General features: G+C 36.4%; 1 protein-coding gene across 6 annotated transcripts in view; it reads right to left on the minus strand.

The window, feature by feature from the left end:
* TMEM232 (transmembrane protein 232) overlaps positions 1-22226 on the minus strand; it is a 139526-nt gene that overhangs the window by 76812 nt on the left and 40488 nt on the right. For all 6 annotated transcript variants that reach the window (XM_087885945.1, XM_087885943.1, XM_087885944.1 and 3 more), the window contains 2 exons: positions 9505-9628; positions 9087-9306 (listed from right to left, as the gene is read on the minus strand). In XM_087885945.1, coding sequence (XP_087742071.1) covers positions 9087-9306; positions 9505-9628 — 344 coding nt within the window. The remainder of the gene's footprint in view (positions 1-9086; positions 9307-9504; positions 9629-22226) is intronic.

A 22226-nucleotide genomic window follows, 5' to 3' on the forward strand; every position in this document is an offset into this window, starting at 1 on the left:
AGCCTCCCCCCACCGAACCGCTTTGTCACGCATCAACAAAGAGACCAGCAAATTGCTGCCCTTACAGGAGGGCAATGCTAGTTGTTGCTGTCGCAAGCAGCGACAATGCTTTGTACAAAGAAAAGATTGATTTGTTTAATAGCTAGATGGAGCATAGCCTTCAGTTAACATTTGACTTGTTTCTGCAATGCAATTGCAGTTGTGCTGTCTTCATGCACCGAGTGGTTTTGCTTCTTTGCTCACTGTTGTCCTGGATAAAGGCAAGAGTCACACTGCTGTTGCCATTAAGGAAGAAATTCAGTGAGCTACAGGAGCTGAATCAAGGAGACCCCCCCCCATCCCTTCCTACATCAGGAGGACAAACAGGTGAGCCCGTCTTCCCACAAATAGCTGAAAAGATTGGGTACTAAATAGTGGAGAGAAAGGGGAGCCAGGCTCCATGAAAACCCAGAGTTTTCTGCAAAGAGCTCACCTTTCCCAATCTTATCAACCAAATATTATAGCGAAACCCATAAATAGAATGTGGAGGCACAAGAATGTTTTCTATAAATACTATGGCAATGTCCTGAAAGTCCCATGATGATTTACAGCCACGAACAATTTTGTCCACCATTAAATGTTCATTATTCTTCTAAATCTTCATAACTAGTAGCTATTTCCATGCCTTGAGGTAGCATAAATTAATCATTCTCTTTTTTAAAGTAATGCGTATTTGAAGAATGATTCTGAGATTCTTAGAAATTGTTTGCCTCCCTTCATTTCTATTGCAAGAATTCTAGATAATCATCCAGCAATTAAGAGCTTTTCATACTTTCATTCTCTATCCTTTCAGAAGCAGTGTCAAGCTAATCAGTGATTATTACTTCTGTTGGCCTGTGCAAAGAAAGATCACCACATCTCCTATCCAATACAAAAGGAAAGGAAGGAAGGTCTAATCTTTTTGCATGTTGGCTGTTCCTCTTCTGAAGTGAAGGGTATGGTAAGCTAATTGTCCTTTGTATCTATAAAATAGATGCAAAGTCTCCTTTGTTGAGCTCAATTCCCCTTGACTTCATGAACATATCAATGTAATCATCTTGGCAATAAGATGTGGAAACTAATTATCAACTTGTCTCCTGATCATTTTGCCTAGGCTACATGAAAGCTGCAAAGTGACTGAGTTAGCTTGTCCCTTACAACAGAGATGAGCATATCCATGATTTACAGGGTACATGCTCAGGAAATGTGCTTCACTGCTTTTTTGGGGGGGGTTCCTATTTTTTAGTAAACGTACATGGGGCTTTTCTGCACCACAGTCTTCAGCTAGTTTTCTCCTGTGCGTGAACTGGCAGGGATTTAAACCAGTTTAAGAAATTATTTCCTATATTTCAATCCTTCCTTCCACTACAAAATTCGGCTCAGAACACAGTTAACATGGCCCTCAACTGTGAATTCCCTGCTTCTTTTCTCCTCTCACCCTTGCCAAGAGAGCAAGCGCCAGTTGCAAAAACAGTTTTACAGTTCTTCCTGTCACTTGGGCTGGAAGGGGAAACTTGACAAAAGCCTTGTCAATATCACTCAGTTAAAAGAAACATCCAGCATTTCATTATTCCACTACTGAACACACACACACAAACACATCACATACACATACCACAACAAAGATCCAGCCTTTCAGGGTAGCCATCCCAGCATGAAATGACCATTGGAGGCAGAGAGCAGTGACTACAGTGACTGCCCTCCAGAGCATATACCAGTCAATTGAACTGAGACAACTGAAGTGTGGCAGGCAGAAAGGGAAAAGCATTACTTTAATGCAGAGAAAGAAAACACAGGTGGGAGTCACCTTCCCAACAGGCTAGGGCTGGTCTAAAGCTGATGAAATTCACTTCTGCTCTTCCGAAATGGAAAGTCCCCATGCAGGGCAAGGAGGAAGTGCAAATCAGTCCATGGTATCAAGCTGTAAACTTGCAATTTTACATGGAGAAAAGCAGTGTGACTCTCCAACTAATGTTGAACTAGAGCTCCAATCAGCCGGAGCCAGCATGACTAATAGTTAAGGATTATTGGAACTGCAGTTGTCCATCCCTGCTGCACATATTTACCTAAATTGTAAATCCTTTTAGTAAGATTCATTTTGGAGTAAACATGGCTATGTTCTAGCCACACACCTACTAGCAACGATAAGTAACTGAATTAATCACAAGACACAGTCCTGTTTATAGACAGTATTTAATCAGATGTTTTGCTGAATAGGTAATAGTTTACATTTTAAAAAGAATACAGGGGATAATAACAACATTGCAGTACAATAGCTGGGAAATAAGATTCCTAATTAATTGCTTAAGCTGAAAGAACAAATATAAAATACTAGATTCCCCACTGCCAGCAGCTGCGAGATGCCTGGGGGAAAATACAAAAGGTGTTAAAATGAATTTCTTTGCTTCTCACTGGGGGAAAAAAATCCCAATCTGTCAGAGGTTATTCCAAATAAGTGAACTTTTTATGGAAAAAGAAAGTAAAAATAAGATCAAGCTCATAAAGTTACCAGGTAGTTGAACTGTTGTTTTGCGGGGAATCTGAAGCAGCTCTTTATTTGCATATACATAAGGAAATAGGGAAAAAATAATTCAGGAAAGTAGAGCCAGAAACTATTCCATAATTATTTCTGGATGAAAAATTGTGGGTACCAAATGGAAAAAATGGTGGATGCCTCAGCATAATCTGGTGAATGGGACAGATCCAAATGTCCTCATTTCAAAAATCAGAAATAAACCTTGGCACTTAAAAAAGATACTCATTTAAATTATGGTATTACCTTTGCATTAAGGCCAGGCGTAGACTTCAGTTTGCAAAGCAATAGAATATGATAGCGATCAATAGTTAGCAAGTAGAACAAGCAAGATGTCAGGTTCCATTATTTCCTAAGCGGATGAAGGGGGGGGGCATGCATTGTATTATAGCAGATATCACACTTTACTGCAAAATTCTGCAAAGTTTCCATTGAATGAACAAATAAAAGATAATTTGGCTCCTGAATGTGCTTGATGATTTCATCAAATCCTGTAGTCATCATACTTGCCAGAAGAAGACTGGATGTAAAGAGAACATTTTGAAGTACATAGAAGATTGTGGCAAGTGAGCTACCATGACTGAGGTGGTATCCCAAAATTGGGGCTTTTATCTATTTGCCAGATGCATGAAAAGTTAGAAAATTATTGACTTAGTGTACTTAATTAGCACACTTGTGAGCAAGCATTTCTACTTTCTAACTCAAGATTTATAAGTACAGTAGAATATTTGTCATGCAAAGGAATTTTCATAGTTTCATTGTTGTCTGTCTATTTGGACAGTGCTGCACCTGTATTAAAGAGCAAGAAGACTGAAGCTACTGGAGGACAACATGCAATGCAGTTGGAGAGAGGATCTCCAAAGTATATAATGTAGAAAAAGCTAGGAGCACTAAACTATCTACAGAAGGACTAGTGATGAAGTTTATCAATTGTGTTAATAGTGGACACAGGAGGGAGTATTGAAACAGTTAATAAATTGCAAGAAGCTCTGTAAATTAATGTAAGATTGTTAAGCTAAGGCCACAATATATTGAAAAGAGAAGTACATTGTTTTATTTGAACTGTAACAATAAGTCGCTCTCCTTGGCAGAAGAATACTAAATGTGTTTGGATTAGTTGTTGTCCCTTCTCTATGTGTTAATGGAGACATGTTCCCTGTCTTCTCTTCAAACAACTGGACTAAGATGGGCTACGGTGTGATGCAGCAAGACTATCCTTATGTTCATATCCTGCTAAATTAAATATTAAATATTTAAATATTAAATATACTGAGCTAGTTTTTCAACATTGCCCTTGGATAGGGAAGTGTCCTGCTTCCTGCAAGTAGAGGGTGAAGAATATGTTTGCATTAGATATATGCTCTGTTCTTTGTCATGTATTATTTTGCTGATCCTGTCTGTTATTTTTAATTGATATTTTAATTGTATTCTATAAGCTACCTAGAGCTACTTTGTGATTGAAGCAAACAAGTTGATAAATATATATATCACATAAATCAACAAATGGTAACGCATAAATTTGGTATACAATCCAAAACTACATGCAAATATCTCAGGCTGACTCTGCTATGGTTTATGCAAAAAATGATACTATAGAAACACTTGACAGGCACCCAATCAAACCATCAGATACTGATTGGTCAACATGAATTTCTGTCTTCAGAAGCTATTCCATTTATTCTAATCTCCCTCCAAAATCCTATTTGGAGCCAGTTGCTTTTTCTTTTAGCAAGTTGCTGAGTAAAGACTTATGTCTAAAATATGATAATCTCAGAGAATCTCCCTTTACAGACATCCCCAATTTATTTTCTCTTAAGTCTTTATTTTATGAAAGCTAAGTTACAGCATGCAAAACAATTGGGTTAACTCAATTCACCTTAAAATTAACAATATAAATTGTAGACCTTACTGATCCAGTCAACCATACTTTAACTGCTCACAATTTACCAAGTAAACCACTTGGGTTTTTTCCAGTTGAGTTAAGCACTGATAATTTATTACAGAATTTTTAAAAGAAGAGAGAAAAGAGTACCCAGAATATCCAAGTTTCATATTGGTATTGCATTCACACAGAGATACACAAAGACAAGCAGATGGCAATACGCTAGGACTGTCTTAAAAAGTGGACTATAATCTAATAAACATGTCTAGACATTTTGAAAGAAATCTGTTACAAAACTACTCATCCAAGTTCCCAACAACCTCACAAGGCTGTCTTCAGTTCTGCTTTGCATGACCTCATGGCAGCTATCAAAACTGTTACTTTAAATATATTGAAAGAAATATGTCCCTGACAATGCAGCAAGTGAATATGCAGAGGGTAGAAGGTAATATAAAAGGTTCTGCAACAAAAGCTCTTTAAAAAGAACAGAAGAAAAAGAGACTCATTAGATATTCAGGCAAGCTGAAAAGAAAAATGATTCTTTTCATATTCTAATTTCCCCCTGCTCATTGCTAATTGAGTAACCACTGAGAAAAAAGAATGTATTTAGCAATTCTGCAGGTGTTTTACCTCTCCCATTATCTCAAACACTAGTGCTAGAAGAAAAAATGCACTAAATACATTTTAAACAGAAAACATTTCTTTCTACAAAGACCCTATTTTAACATTTAAAGTTATCTTTTTACCTGCTTCATTACAACATCTGTCCTCTAGATCTTAGCCTACATATGGCATAGGTAATTTCAACATTGTGAGAAAACTATACCATTTTTATAAGTTTTTGGACTCCTGCCATGGCCATGTTTCTATGGGCACCTAGATTTCTTTTATGAACTTGAGCTTTAATAACCTTTATTAAAGACAAAATGACAAAAAGTGGTAGCAATAGCAATAGCACTTAGACTTATATACAGCTTCACAGTGCTTTACAGCCCTCTCTAAGCGGTTTACAGAGTCAGCATATTGCCCCCAACAATCTGGGTCCTCCTTTTACTGACCTCGGAAGGATGGAAGGCTGAGTCAACCTTCAGCCGGTGGGACATGAACTGCCAACCTGCTGGCAATCACAGTCAGCAGAAGTAGTCTGCACTACTGCACTCTAACCACTGCGTCACTATGACTCTTAAAGGTAAAATACTCTTATTTTTTTTCAATTATTTATTGCCACTTGCGCTTGCAGTAAAAGGGAAAAGTAGCAATTCCCTGGTTAAAACAAAAAGTCAAGTCTACCATTTCTCTGTTCCATCAGTGAACAGTTTCACCATCCCAGGGGTGAACTTGTAAAAACAATGTCCATGTAAGACAATGGCTGGAGAGGAGAAGGCACTGAAAGCAGAAAGCTTCTTTCTCCAATGGAATGAAGCACTAGAAGCAAACAGGACAAGGCTACTTATGACATTCAAGTCAGAAAATGCTACTTTTGAAGCAGGGTAGAAAAAGACAGGTGGAAATTGCTTTTCTGGTGGGCTGGAGTAGAAGGGGACATTCTTAGTTTTAAGAAGTGATTAGGAGCTCATACTCCTATCAGGGCAAACTGGAATTCTCTTAATTTACCTCTTAAGTTCATTTTAACTTTGTATAATAAGATGTAGAATTGCCTAAACTGATTATGAAAATGCTTGAACCTTACTCTCACCTGATTAATTTTGTAAATTCTTTGATTTATTTGTTCTGATTATTTGTAGTATCGATGTGAATGTCATCAAGATGACATCTCAACTTCTGAAATTATTCTCAAAACCAGAGTATGAAGTGACTGATTAATTACAAGTTGTCATGCCTTTATAAAAAGAAGCATGAATGATAATTTGAATATTCCTTTGAACGGAAATATGTATAAGTTTAGGATTTTAATATTCATTTTAGAGAACAGTGTGTTGATGTTATCAAGAGCTATGTGATGAGAAATACGCCTTGTAAAAACAACTGAAGTGACAAGTTCAGAATTGCAATATAAAGACAACAGTATTATCTAAATTAGGCAGCAAGAGCTTCGGATTTACCCCCATCCCTGATCTTCTTGTTGGACTCCTTCTAAAATCTTCAATGGTATGTTTTATAGTAATTGTTACACATACACATAATCAGGGCCGGATTTTCCTATAGGCTAACTAGGCTTCAGCCTAGGGCCTCAAGATCAAGAGGGGCCTACATTCAAATTGTTAGCAAAATTAAAATTACACTTTCACTATAGGTGAAAGGGTAAGGTGACCAGACGTCCCGCTTTTGGCGGGACAGTCCCGCTTTTGAGCAATTTGTCCCGCGTCCCGCGGCGTTTTAAAAAAGTCCCGATTTTTCATTCTGCCTCCTGGTTCCCGGCTGCCTCCTGAATCCCCGCTGATGGCTAGAGGGAAACAACCTGTTTAAACTCTTGCCGCGGGGCTTCAAAGGGCCGCCCTACGTTAATTAGCTCGGCTTCCCCCTCTCAGCTGATTTGCACAGGGCTCTGCTCTTGCTAAATTGCTCAGTTTTTTTTTCCTCTTTGTGCAAACCAAGCTCAAAACGAAACTGGAAGTAAAACAGGCTGTTGGCTTTGCGGTTTGCTTGCAACGTTGGAAAATTAGGCAGCAGATTTATTTTCCTTTTCCTCACCAAAAAAGGTAAGTGCAAACAATGGAAAATTATTTAGGGCAAAAGAGGAGAGTTCAAGATTTTAAAACACAAAAGAAAAAAAAGCTCTTTTTAACTAGGGAATTGTAATAATTGAGATATTATTAATTGTATACTGTGTTGAAAGCAGAAATGGTTAAGTTGTGGTTTGGAGGAATATATGGGGGAAATTATTTGGTTTATTATTATTGGTAAGTATAATTAATTGATTTGTAAGAAATTGGATTGCATGGAAATAATTGGAATATTCATGTTCATATTGATTAATATACAAAAAAGATAGTTATATAACTAATTGATTTATATTAAAATGTTGAATTTGTATTAAACAACTGTATTACATAATTACATAATTAACCAATGTGAGGATGGATATAAAAATAGATGACAATGGGAAGGGGTATAAAATAGAATAGAAGGGAAAAATTGAATTTGATTAAGATTAGAGATGAGGATGAAGGGTAATATTGTTTTTTTAAAAAAATAGATGAGGAATAAATATGACAAAAAGGAAATATAGAAATTGTAAATTTAATTGAAATTGAACACTGTTTAAATTTGTGAACCAGCCAAATATTCTGTTCAAAGAAAATACATTGTATGTATGTGTGTTTCTAATTATTGCTATTTATTCATATTTGTTCTCTTTTATTCTTTAAAGTTTAACAATTCATTCTTTATCTTAATATCTTTATATTTGTTTGGGGTTGGCTTTCTTCCCTTTCATCTTTTTTATTGTACAGCAATCTTTCTCCTCAAACCTACCACCTCTCTTTTCTTTCCTTCTTACTTTCTCTTCCCCCCCTCTTCTTCTCCTCCCTACTTCCTCTTCCTTTCTCCTTCTCCTCCTCTCTTCCTCCCTCTCTTAACCGTCACTCCTACTCTAATTTCCCTTCCTTTCCTTCATCCCTCTCAATTACTGTATCCTTTTATGCATATGGACTACTCAGAGGGCTGAAAAAGTTATTTTTGACTGGTCCTCGCACTTTTGACCAGTCCTCGAACTTACGACTGTCCTCACATTTTACATTTTTGCCCTATCTTGTCATCATGGTGAAGAGAAGCAGTTGTGAAATGAGTGACATGGTTGTTAAGAATGCTGCATGGGCATAAATATGAGGATGGTCATAAGTGTGAGGACCAGTCAAAAGTGCGAGGACCTGTCAGAAATGACTTTTTTCAGCCCTCTGGTTAGTCCTTTTGTGCATATGGACTACTCAGAGGGCTGAAAAAGTTATTTTTGACTGGTCCTCGCACTTTTGACCAGTCCTCGAACTTACGACTGTCCTCACATTTTACATTTTTGCCCTATCTTGTCATCATGGTGAAGAGAAGCAGTTGTGAAATGAGTGACATGGTTGTTAAGAATGTTGCACGGGCATAAATGTGAGGATGGTCATAAGTGTGAGGACCAGTCAAAAGTGTGAGGACCTGTCAGAAATGACTTTCCAGCCCTCTGAGTAGTCCCTATACACATAGCCATGGCCACCCGGTCACATGACCAGCTAGCCACGCCACCCAGTCACATGGCCTCCAAGCCACGCCCACACAATAAGCCACGCCCACAATGGTGTCCCTCTTACCAATGTTAAAATCTGTTCACCTTACCCTATACACATAGCCATGGCCACCCGGTCACATGACCAGCTAGCCACGCCCACCCAGTCACATGACCAGCTAGCCACGCCCACAAAATAAGCCACGCCCACAATGTCCCTCTTTACCAATGTTAAAATCTGGTCACCTTATGAAAGGGCCTCATAAGTGGAATAGCCTAGGGCCTCTTTTCATCTAAATCCGGCCCTGCACATAATAATGCAGAATTACAAAGAAGAGATGTAACTTACAAAAAAAAATCAGCAACCAGCTGGCATAAATGAATTGGCCATGTAGACCATTGAATCTGCATATGAGCCATAATGTGGTCATTGTAAAACCACACACATACATAATGCAGGAGAAAATTACTACTTTTGTACTTACAGTCATCAGATGGAAGGCAGAAGTTCAAAAGATCAGGAAAATTTGCTCCTCTTAATTCTTTGTCGTTCTCATGTTCCTTTCCGCAGTCACAGAATCCAAGAAAAGCGGTTTTTTGTAAATCTGCATTAATGCCATGCAAACAGATTTCTCTGAGGATATTTGTATATATGTATCCGATTTGCCAGTGCCAACATGACATCTTTTTCTTGTTACTCTTTTCCTATACAACAAAATGTTAATCAAATAGGAACCAAAATGTGTAAAAAAAAAAAAAACCCTACCGTTCTAAACTACATATTTAGAAAAATTACAGAACATTGGCTGCAGCAGGATCAATGCAGATCTTGGAGCAATTCATCTGGGATAGCACAATGATAAACACAATTCCTTTCTACACCAAGATTAACTTGGTTCTTACCTGTTTTTGAAGAGGCACAGAGCTTGAAATAAAATATTTTACTAGGTCCATTAAAATTTTCAGACATGACATATTTAATTTGGCACTTTCTCCCAGTACCATCAAGGCCAGTACTGATTCCAACCTAGATATTTGAAATCAATAAGGACAAAATTAGCCCACTTTTTTCAAAATAAAAATACAACATCATTAAAAATAATGCTAAATTCTCTTGGATTTAGCTGATACCAAATTCTCTTTATGTGCAATTCAGTCGAATGCATGGATTATCCCATGCAAAGTATTTTTTTAAGTGTCAGCCATTTTGAGTAGCAGTTTTATTGATGCATGCTTATACATTGTATATATCCATTCATTGATGCATGCTTATACATTATTAATTCAGCAACAAAATAAGTTGAGTAACTGACTACCAATATGCTAGCACAAAATGCCTAGGTCAAGCACGCAGCAAGCACATTTGAAGAAGGGAAGCAGCCATACAGAATATCAAAGGAACACATGTTCAGGATCTAGCAGCAACAGGAAACATCACAGAGATTTCAGTTTTTCTTATTTTTATTCAGAAAAAGATAAAGAAATAATCATTTTGATTTTTAGCCACGTCTTATCAAAGTAGACAAGTTTTTTTCTCTGAATCATTTTTACATTCTTTTATATGTGAGTCTCTTGCTACGTTCTCTTGGCAAGCATAGTTTAATTTATCATACATTACACATTTTCTCTCTAGACCTGTATGGTTCTCAAAAGCATTCTAGGTAAGAAAATATTTACACAACATGATATCTTTCTAATATATGAACACCTCCATCCAGGTGTCTAATTATGTTTATCACTCAAATTATGTTTATCAATCAATCAGAATAGAGCTGGAACAACCTTGGAGGTCTTCTAGTCCATACCCCTGCTCAAGCAGGAGACCTTATACCAGTGGTTCTCAACCTTCCTAATGCTGGGACCCTTTAATACAGTTCCTCGTTGTGGTGACCCCCAACAATAAAATTATTCCTAAAACCATTGAAAATATGTGTTTTCCAATGGTCTTAGGTGACCCCTGTGAAAGGGTCATTTGACCCCCAAAGGGGTCCCGACCCACAGGTTGAGAACCACTGCCTTATACCATTTCAGATAAGTAACTGTCCACTGATGAAGCACCTACAACTTCTAATGGCAAGCTGTTCCACTGCTTAATTGTCCTCACTGTTAGAAAGTTTCTCCTTAGTTCCAGGTTTCTTCTCTCATTAATTTCCATCCATTGTTTCTTGTCTTGCCTAAGGTGCTTTGGTAAATAAGTTAATTCACTCTTCTTTGTGGCAACCTCTCAAATATTGGAATACTGCTATCATGTCACCCCTAGTCCTTCTTTTCTCTAGATTAGCCAAACCCAAATCCTGCAACGTTCTTCATATGTTTTAGTCTCCAGGCCTTTAATCATCTTAGTTGTTCTTCTTTGCACTTTTTCCAAAATCTCAACATCTTTTTTTGAAATGTGGTGGCCAAAACTGGATGCAGTATTCCAGATGTGGCCTTACTAAGGCTTTATAAAGTTGAACTAATACTTCATGTGATTTTGATTCTACGCCTCTGTTTATACAACCAAGGATTGTATTAGCTCTTTTGGCTGCTGCCGCACACTGCTGGCTCATATTTAAGTGATTGTCCACTAGAACTCCAAGTTACTAGAACAGTAACTCTCACAGTTACTGTTTTTTGAGCCAGGTTTTTCCTAATCTTTACTTATACTTTTGGTTTTTCTTGCCTAAGTGTGAAACCTTACTTTTTTCCACATTAAACTTCATGTGTTGGATAGGGCCCATTGTTCAAGTCTATCAAGATCTTTTTGGATCCTGAGCTTGTCTTCTGGGGTGTTAGCTATTTCTGCCAGCTTAGTGTCAGCTACAAATTTGATGAGTTCCTCTTCTATTCCCTAAGTCATTTTTGAAGACTACTGGCCTTAAGACGGAACCCTGTGGCACCCCACTGCTTACTTCCCTCCATGTAGATGTAGTACCATTAAGGATGACTCGTTGAGTACGGTTTGTCAGCCAGTTTCAAATCCATCTGGTGATGATGCTGTCTATCCCATATTTTTCTAGCTTACCAAGAAGTAAGTTGTGGTTTACTTTGTCGAATGCCTTGCTGAAGTCTAAATATATTATGTCCACAGCATTTCAAACAGTTCAAAGAAAGTGCTTATAAACTTGGTTGGCATTTTAACCTCCAGTTGAACACATTGATGAGATTTGCCTCGGTCTCATCCAACATCCTAAAAGCCTAAGTAGTGGAACTACTCAATTGATTCAGGTTCTTCATCCAAACACAGTCCATTACAGTCCAACAGCCTTTAAAATTGCCTAACCCACCTTGGCCATTGTGAGACCCTTAATTGCCAACCAGGATTTCCCCAGAATTCACATTAATCTTGATGCATCCTCATGGAACTTTCTAAGCAGTCCCCCCTCATTCCTCCAATTGTCTGCCCCTTCTTCTTTTCTGGACAAGATGTCTTATGAGAAACCAAATAACTTATTTTACTAGCAAAGCATAGCACAGAATTAGAACAGGACTCCACACAACATGGCTCGTGAGCACCAAGCCTTCGGTTAGATATGTTTATCATCAGTTGAATAATAAAATAATTTAAAAGTGCAGTGCTTATAAGTACTTCTGCAATTAACTCTGGAATGTTGCTGCAAAATAAAGGAAGTTGGAAATGGAATTAGCTTATTAAGTATCAAAGAGAAAAGGTATCAACAAATTATTTTACTGAGGGAAAAACTATTTCTGTTAATTCATGATCATCCCTAGGTGGGCAGGGGATCTGTATGCAAGCAGAAAGGATATTTAGGTATTGGAGCTTGGAGGCAACATCTCCAAATTCAAATAACAAACTCTAGCCATGCAAAAATATAGACATCCCCATGATTATAGTGAACTAAGACTGTGTAGTACTTCAGACAAAAATCAGAAAAAAAATGTTTTGAAGCATGTGTGCATGCAAATGTAGCACCTGGGACTCTCAGCTGCATAATTTCTTGGAATCACATGACTATCTTCTAGCTGCCTGCCACGTCAACCAGGAAAATATATAAATTGAAATGTGTGTGTATTTCCTGATAAGTATTACATTTCTACCACCTCCCAAAGCCTCAGAGCACTTTTTGGATCAGTAGAGTTAAATAGGTCTATTTGAATTTCACTGTGCATTTTTATAAGAAATTATTTAAATGTTCATTGTAAACAGTTGGGAAATAGATGGGCAGTCACCTACAAAACTTCATTATACCAAACATGAAAATAAGCTTTATAATCTCCCCCACCCATCATTACTGAAATTTTTGAAAGAACTACTTTCAATAAATCTGCAAGAATGAGAATGTATATCTTAGCCTAGAGTGATTCTGCTAGTATGCTAGATCAAATGCACGCTTGATCAGTCAGCATAACAATAACCCAATATTTGTTTTGCTAACATGCAAACCCAACAGTTTCGTGTCTTTGGAATGAATAAGAGTTAATGTGACAGATAGGAATGCTTAGGGTTTCTGACAATATTGGAGACCATGGAATAACTTCTGGTGCATAGTCCTATAATAATTTAGGAGTAGATATTATTGGTGGATATAATGGTATATGAGAATGACCTTAGGAGAAAAGAGGAAGAGTAGCAAACTGGACAACTGGCATTAAAAGATATCTCAGGCCACAGAAGGTGAAAGGGCGTGGGAAGCATTTCAGAAGGGACCTGACCTAGCTTTCAGCAGAAGAAAGAGAGAGAGAGAAAAAGAGAGAGAGAGAGAGAGGGAGGGAGGGAGGGAGGGAGGGAGGGAGGGAGGAAGGAAGGAAGGAAGGAAGGAAGGAAGGAAGGAAGGAAGGAAGGAAGGAAGGAAGGAAGGAAGGAAGACTTTCAGTCTTGTAAGATTGTGCTAATGTAGCCTTACAGTAAACTTAACACTCATAGTTATGCTTCTTGTCTAGACTACCTTGAAGGGTTAACATCATGGATTATTCGCAAATTACAGCTGAATCTGCAATTTATATCACTCACTTCTTTCTATACATTTCTAGTTTTCAGCTGATCAAAATGCTGTGCTCAAGCATCAAAACATTTCTGTTTCAGTTTTAGCTGCTCTCATGATTTTTTTTCTCAAATTAAATTTAAGAAAGTTTAAGCCTGAGTGTAAAGTATCACCTGAGAATATCACCAACATTTGATTTGAAGATTCTATTGGAGATTCTCCTACTTTCTCTGCAAATTATCCCAGTCATGACTCACATTATATGAGGATTCTTCTGATTTCTACTACAAAAGACATATCAAGGAATACTAATATAATGTGGATTCTATGGATTGTTTCATTTGCCTCTACAATGTAAATTTATCTATTTCATCTGTATGATTGTATATGTTTTGCATCTATGCCCTCCATAGAACAAACTCCAGTGTTTCATTTGAGCAGCAGCTATAAACAAAACTGTTAAGGACTGGAGATTAATAGTTGTGGCTGTTGATGAATAATAGAGCATAGATTCCCTTCCATTCAAGCACTGGGTGAAATGCATAAAGTACAAACTAAGTTCAAGCCTTTTTTCCCTATATCATGATGATCAACGTCAGGGCATTCACTGTCATCTTTCACAGTATATGATGTAACCACATTGATGCCATATTGTGAGGCATCACAAACCTAAAAAGGATAATATCTGTACTATGTCTCATGGCTTTGGAGCATTTATGATTGCTTGAATAATCTATATTGAATATTCTCTGTATGCTTCTATATGCTTTGTGCACCAGAGATGCAACCACAATAAATAAGATTAGGTTCAAAGAATTCATATCTGTTATGTTATGCTTGAAGGCCATCATTTGCCAACCTCTGCAGTGCATCTTCCAGATGAACTACATCATTTTTACCAGTGGCAATTATGTCATCTAAATAACCCTAGGTGCCTAGATAATCTTGTAACACTTAGTTCATGGCTCTCTGTCAAACTGCTGGTGCAGATACTGCTCCAAAAACAAGTCTGTTATAATGGATAAGATTATGATGAGAAAATAGTTTGGGATCTTTCTCCTTTTCCATTTGTAAATAACCTTCTACTAGTTCTAGTTTGTCAACCCAAGTGAGGTTAGCAAAACTGTCCTCAGTTCTGATCAAGACTATAATATTGAATTAATAGTTCTCTGGATTATATCACATATTTTGGTATAGAAGCAGGTTTTGCCTTTAGATCTTCATTAAACTAATATTTCTATGTAAAACACTTTATCATCTATGAAGATAGATGATATCTTAATTCGTTTTGATCTGTTACTGTCTGTTGGAATGCTATTGTAAACTTATTTATATTTGCTTTTACTCCTAATTTCAGCTCTGTAGTAATTCAGTAGAAGTTTCCACAGAGATGGCATTTCATGTCTTCTTGTAAATGTTAAATCTGTCCCACTGTGAATCATTTTTCATCTTTTCTTTTAAAATTTCACTATTTTATTTAATTAAGCTACAATTAAGCCCAATTTTTTAATGTCTAGAAAGCTGTTTAAATTCAGGCAGATGTTTGGTTTGTGCTTATAAAGTCCTTTACAGTAATAGTAGCTTTGACACTAAACATTCCTGCCTTATTTCTACTGTTCTACAAAGCTACTGCAAGAGTTTTTATAGAGCAATTAAGCTTTTTCAATAAGCTTTATGCTTTGCTTCCCATAACACTCAGTGGAAAGCCACATTTTATTCAGCAACTATCTCATTTGTTCGAGTCTCTGTATATATAAATGTCAAATCATTTGTGATACTCTGAAGCACATTAATTTCCCCAATAAAGCTACTCATCTTGCTGAACTCGTAGTCCCTTTAGCTTCATTCTCTCTGACTGTTTCAGCATTATTGTTATTCTTTTATTTTATATTGCCCTTTTTTCCTCCTCCCCTACTTCCCTCTAAATAAGGCAAGCCTTAAAAGTGGGTTGGTCTTTTTTGCTTGTTTGTTTGTTTACAATCTCACCCATCCTGTTGTGCTTTTTCTGCTGTCAATTAAAGGACCCTTGAGTTTAAAGTGTTTTTTTCTGCTGTTTACTGAAACTCTTTAACAAGCTCCAGCAACTCTGCAAGTTTTATAATATATGCAGGCTACCCAAGGGAATCAAGCAATAATAATAGGCCAGAAGTATGTGTAATTAATCAATACTAACAGCTACCAAATACACTGTACTTTAGAAAACAGTAAAGAAACATACGAAATAATTGTAACTTGATAGGGCTTATAAGGTCTTTTTAGTATTTCCTCTCATATAATAAACATTCTCTGAAAGATGTATTAATCTTGGCATAATATATGGACATCATTATTTCCTGTACCTATATCATATATAAATAGCTAACTTCAATATTCAACCAATTAGCTAGCCAGCCAAATCAATTTTTATTTTCCTTAAGATGCCTTTATATTTATGATTTTCACAAGCTTATGCTATATTACTGTAATAATTTACATGCTCAAATGATGCAGAATTTTTAAAATTGTAGACACTTCATATTCTAAGTGATCTTTATACAAATTAAGTATGCTTTATCTTCATACTATTTTTATCTGTATGCAAATTTAATAAAGCGAGCTGCTGACATAAACAATAACTTCAGATTTCTTTAATTGGGAGGCTGTTAAATATTTTTACAAGTGATTATTGTTCTCCTAACTTAGCAGACGGAAGTAGATCTATCAGCACAGGACTTCAACCAATATCTTACTAATATTATAGGTCACTCAGTGTAGTCATTGTAGATCAATCTGAATCTTAAATTGTAGGCCCTATGGGTTCTACAGGGTCATAGTACTTCACAGCAAATACTGCTTATCTTGGAAAGAGAATTAACTATGAAAGAATACACTACATTTAGGACATTTCAATACTTCATATATCAGGATATAAAATAGAAACTTCTGGACAGAATAAACAATTCTTTTGTAAACATACAAATGAGAACTACAGATAGTCCTCAGTTAACTACAGCAATTGGTACAGGAATTGCTGTTGCTAAGCAACAGTTATAAACATCATATGACAACGCCACATAGTGATGGCAATTCTGGCACTCCCAGTTGTCATCATTAAGTGAGTAACCATTGGTGGTTAAGTAGGGACCTCACATGGTCCCCATTTGCAACCTGCTACCAGCTTCCCCATTGACTTTGCTTGTCAGAAGCTGACAAAGAAGGTCACAAACAGTGACCACATGACAGCAGGATCCTGCAACAGCTGAAACTATCACTAGTTGAGCCATTGACAAGTATGAATAGTCACTGAACAGTGGTTATTAAGAAAGGATTAACTAAAATATCAAATAATAGAAGCCAACTTGAAAAAATCTGTGCAAGTATAATGGTGGTGAGAGTTACAAAATATAATTGTTGTGCAATAAGCTCACTGTCAACAGTATAGCAAAATATCCACTGTATTTACAAGAGCATGAAGCATATTTGAAGGAGAATAAGGAGAACTGAAAACAGGCTACTTGCTTTGGGCAACAATAGCACAGTAGTAGCAGGAACAGCGCACATGTTCATTTTTGCTTACAGCTCCGTAGCCAGGGACAAAAAAACAGGTTTACCCCACCTACTTGTTCAATATTAAATATCTGATACAATCTTAAAAAGAAATACTTTTTCTGACCACTTAATTTGGGAGAAAGTAGACACCCATTCATCCTACATTTGGTGGAGGATGTTTCCTGATTTCACAGAATGTTAGTTATTTTCTCAGTTAAATTAGCCTTACTTCTGCCTAACTAAACTCTTCTACTCAACTCACAAGCACCAATGACACTGATTGAATTTTCTAAACTGAGTTACTTCAGTCTGGGTTTAGGAGAACTGCTTTCCATGCTTCCAGATGCAAATTATCTTTCTTATTGTAGCCCAAGTACTAATAGCAATGCGCTATTTCTGAAGGAAACTTAACACATTTTAGTTCTTGATTTTCAAACTCATAGATCCAACTCCCAAAATAATTCTTTATGGAATTTTTACCTCACCCCTTTTGCTATATTTTGGAAGTTCTTTCCCACTCATATAGAAAGGCAATTACATTTGCAAGATGTAATGTCCCTATTATTTAACCATACAGATAACAATATCTCCTATTTACATCATTCTTATTGAATTTTAAAGGTATTTTACCTATTACTTCCTTTAAATGGTCCTTCCTCTTAATCCATTTTATTACTCTTTTATTCTTTGATTCTAAATTTATAAATTTTAAAAAGATTCAATTTTTTCTGCTTATATAAATAATGTGTACTTTCTCCAAGTAGGATCCTGTCATTATTGAAACTCAAAATACTTACTAGCTGTAACTGAGCCAAAGAACTGTAATAAAAGCAGTAAGGAAAAATGCAAATTTGTAAGGGGAAATAATATCAGAAGAGTATGTTAAAACGAGTCCATTCTAAGTGTAAAGCAACTGATATAATAATAGTATATAATACTGGTATAAATCGAGGCTACGAATCTGATGAAGTTGGTAAAAGAAATGTGAAATTTAAATAATGCCTTTGCCCGAAGCACCACAGGCAAGGAGAGCAAGCAATGCAGTAGAGAAAGAATATTTAAAATTGGGAAAAAATGTATTACTCTTCCTTGAAGTCACTGTGCTTATACAAATAGGTGCTGCATTTGCATGGAGCTTAGAAATGCTTGGCAGGAACCCTACTCCTTTGAATTCTGCTAGGAGCAGCTTCTACTAATTTCTGTTTTTTTCCTCAATTTCCACAGATGTAACATGCTTTGTTGAGCTTCTTCAGGATATTTATTTTATTTTGAGATATTCTTTCTTATTTGATGGATATTTCATGTTTATTTCTGTTACGTCTTACACCACAGAGATCCATTATTATGAAACTTGCTTGCATCATCTAACTGACCAGTTGAGAAAGGGAAGAAAGAAATATTGTATGGTTAAAACCTCTGTCCATTTCACCCTATTTTTTTTTCCAAATGAAAGAACAAATCTTGTCCAGTTCCAAAGCTTTCAGTTCATGACTTGCTACTTTCTTTGCCCCTGTTACATACCAGTTTTTCATCTTCTATGGGAATAGAGAGAATGGAGCAGCATTATTTCAAAAGTAATACTTTAAATATAAAGTTTATTGTCATTTTACGTATATACACAGTATACCCATACAATGAAATTTACATAACACCCAGAGACCAAGCCCAACACATATGACAATCCCCAGACACACCCCCACCCACCAAAAGTTCCCCACCCCTAAACCACCCAAGCATCCACACAGCAGACCAAATAATGCTGTCCAACAGCTCACTGATGGTGGCCCTTTAGTTCATTGTTGAGTGCAATTATAACTCTGGGATAAAAACTATTCAGAAGCTTGGAGCAAGCATTGGAAGTTATCTACTCTAGCCTAATGCCTACACTTTCTCTCAACTGCTTCTTGCTTCGCCACTTTCTTGAAATTGATGACCATCTGTCCACTGTCTAGATGTCATGGTGTCTAGATACACTGAAGGAGCAAACCATTCATTCAGTATGACTCATTCATGTCAACATCTCATAAAAACTATTGTCTCTAGGAAGGGCAAGATGACTCAGCTGATGCATATTAGTTTTAGAATATATGGCAATGCTACTTTGGTCAACATATATTTATAAAGACCCCTAATGCGTACCTGGTACTACAATCTACTCTGCCAGAAATAAGCTATCCAATCTTTTAAAGATGAATATACAGTATTTGGACAACTTTCTGAAAGTGATGTCTTTTCCACTCCTTTCCTCAGTTAATGATAAGTTGCAGAGTGCAATCTATCCTCTCTGAATCTGAAATACTTTTTTCATATAAATAAATGGGACTCCTTGCAGATTTCAAAACCCTGTGACCTTTAGAAATATTTTTGTTGTATATATAAAATTGGTTTGGCTATTACATTACACTCTAAAACTAAGGGACTTGGTCCATGATCCTATATGATTTATATTATAAATCATACATTGTTGAAAATGTTGTCTATAAATAAGTTAAACGATGCCTCCAAATTGATTCCTAAGTGAAAAGCACATCATTCAATTGGATGATTATCTACCATTGCCGAATTCCCACCAAGTGTAATTCTGTGTCTATTTCTGCAGTAAAAAAAAGATAAGAGCACACTATTGGAAGACATGTTGCTGTTTTAATTGGATAAATTGGATGAAATCATTCTTTCACATCTTCCTGCTGATCCCTTTCCTAACTAAGTTAGTAGCTGGGTGTTTGGGCTGACTTCATGGTGGAAATCACAGTTCATATCACTGTTCTGTCTCAATTACATACTCTCTTAGATGCCCACACTTGCTCTTTTTCTTTGTTATGTATCTTACAGCTATCACATCATTCTAATTGTCATTTCTTTGTTATTGTTTTTGGATTTGCATTCAGATCTCTTAAAGATTTCATGAAGACTTTGCTTCAGTTATATCCATCTTTATATTGACTTGAAGCTTATCTAGAACAATGCTGAAACCATCTGAACTCTTGGTCATATAGTATATTCCTTTTAAAGAGTATCATGTATTCTTTTTATTGCTTAGAACATTATATTTCTCATTTCTGTGATATTTGCCAGGCACGTTAATGATCTGTGCATTCCCCAATCAACATACATACCTTGCTGTGAATAAAAACAAAATAATTCTACACCTTGTCATCCCTTTTCTGCCAAAGAGCAAAACTTCATTCCATTCACTCAGGGATATAATTCTGCATACATTATTCCAAACCTCAGAATGCTTTCTGAAAGCCTTGATCTCCTTAAAAATAATTGGAGGATTTCTAGAGAATAGTTCCCATTCATGTTCTTCCCAGGGTCAAGCAAGAGACTGGGACTAACTCTTCAAAGATCTTTTAAATGGACCGAACTATCATAAGACTACTAGGATCTGACAGAGCAGTTCCTGCTGTTTCTGTAGTTTCTATGAAAATAATGGCAACTTTTCCTCCAAATCCCCTCACAGGGCTATATTGAGCAGCCACTCAAATTTTATCTAACATAGATAAGGGCTCTAGTTGCAGGCCCAGAGGGACCTTGTCTTTCATTCCAAATAATAAAACCATTTGCCTACTTATCTGTAATTAGAGTTCTTCAGGTTATCATTTTTAATTCACACCTTATTTTCTCATCCATAGGAATTTGGATATGTTAACAACTGCAAATACGTTATATGGTTTTCATTGAAAAAGATTCATTGATTCCCTCTTCAGAAAAATGGCTAACTAAACTGTGGGAGTACACTCAATGTTCAGAATAACTTTGCATTTAGAAAATAAATCCAACAGGGCACCGGCCCTAATTTGCCAAGTCTGCATGTTTTGTGCCCATCCTTCCAATAAATATTTCTGTATAGTATTTGCAGACTGGAATTGACTGTGGCTTATGTTGTTCACGTTCTGCTTTGAACAATAAGCGCAATTTGCTCAAACCTGTCTGAGAAGAAAAAAAGATTCAACAATTTGTTCCATTCAGTTGCTCTCTAAAGGTAATGATCAAGTCAACCTATGAATACTGGAAGCAGTACTAAGTCTTTATTGATTTCATTTTGCGTGCTTTACTGTAGAGACATGATTATAATTAAATGTGCACAAACTAAAGAGGACACATAAGCAATGAAAGCCCTCATTAAGGACTTCTGCAAATGCAGCAGAAAAGTGAAGAAAAAGCCAAATTCCCCACAGGTGATCAAAAGTCAAACTTGATATATGTCATCAGCAAAAATAGGAATATTAATGTTGAACAGCAGCACACCAAGAAAAGAAACACTACTAAATTGTGCAATGGGTAAGTAAATAATGATTAAAGAATGCACCAGTACAACTCTGTAAATAATATATCTTAAAGCAATATAATATTTCCTTGTGCATTAAATGTATGCAACCTCATGAAATTATTAGGAATTAGAACTCCACACCAAATACCAAGCTAGTATTTGGGCAAGGAAATATTTCACAAGTTGATTGTTATTAAGAATTAACTTAGGCTGTTCATATTGAAAAAGAAAATACATCTAGCAAATTCACCATTAGTTCTACTTAATATTATTTTTATTTTCCACAGCTATTCACTATAATTTTTAAGCAGCAAAGGCTACTATTTTTGAAATGTTAAATCAGGGGTGTCAAAGTGGTGGCCCACGGGCCAGATGCGTCATATGCAGGCCACACCCACTCCAGCTCCGCGAAGGAAAAAAAATTGTGATACGTCACATGACGGCAACATGATGCCATGAGTTTGACACCCATTGGTTGGGTTAAATTAAAACCAACACTGTGGTTTAACAGTGTATTACATATCAAAACAAGTTTTCATCCTGGGGCAGCTGAGAAGCAAATTTAAGAAATAACAACAAAAATAAGGTCACTACTCAAATGTAAATACCCTCTCTAAAGACTTAGTATTTTCTGGAAAAGGGAAGGGAAGGGAAGGGGAGAGAGTGGTTACATTTTTTAAGCATTCCATTGTATGCCATTATGAAGAACCTAGTGTGTTCTGTTGCATCCTATAATTCACTATCTCAGATAAAAAGATACTTATGGATAATATTTCTCAGCATGGCTTTTACGTGCTCCGTCTTGAAAACATGCAATTATGGATAAATTCCTTATCTCCAATGCACCATTGAACCATTAGCATTTTAAGGTTCATTAAAAAAGACTGCACATTTCAGAGAAC

The sequence above is a fragment of the Pantherophis guttatus genome, chromosome 2, assembly GCF_059756535.1.
Source record: "Pantherophis guttatus breed Tessera chromosome 2, ASM5975653v1, whole genome shotgun sequence".
Lineage (NCBI taxonomy): Eukaryota > Metazoa > Chordata > Lepidosauria > Squamata > Colubridae > Pantherophis > Pantherophis guttatus.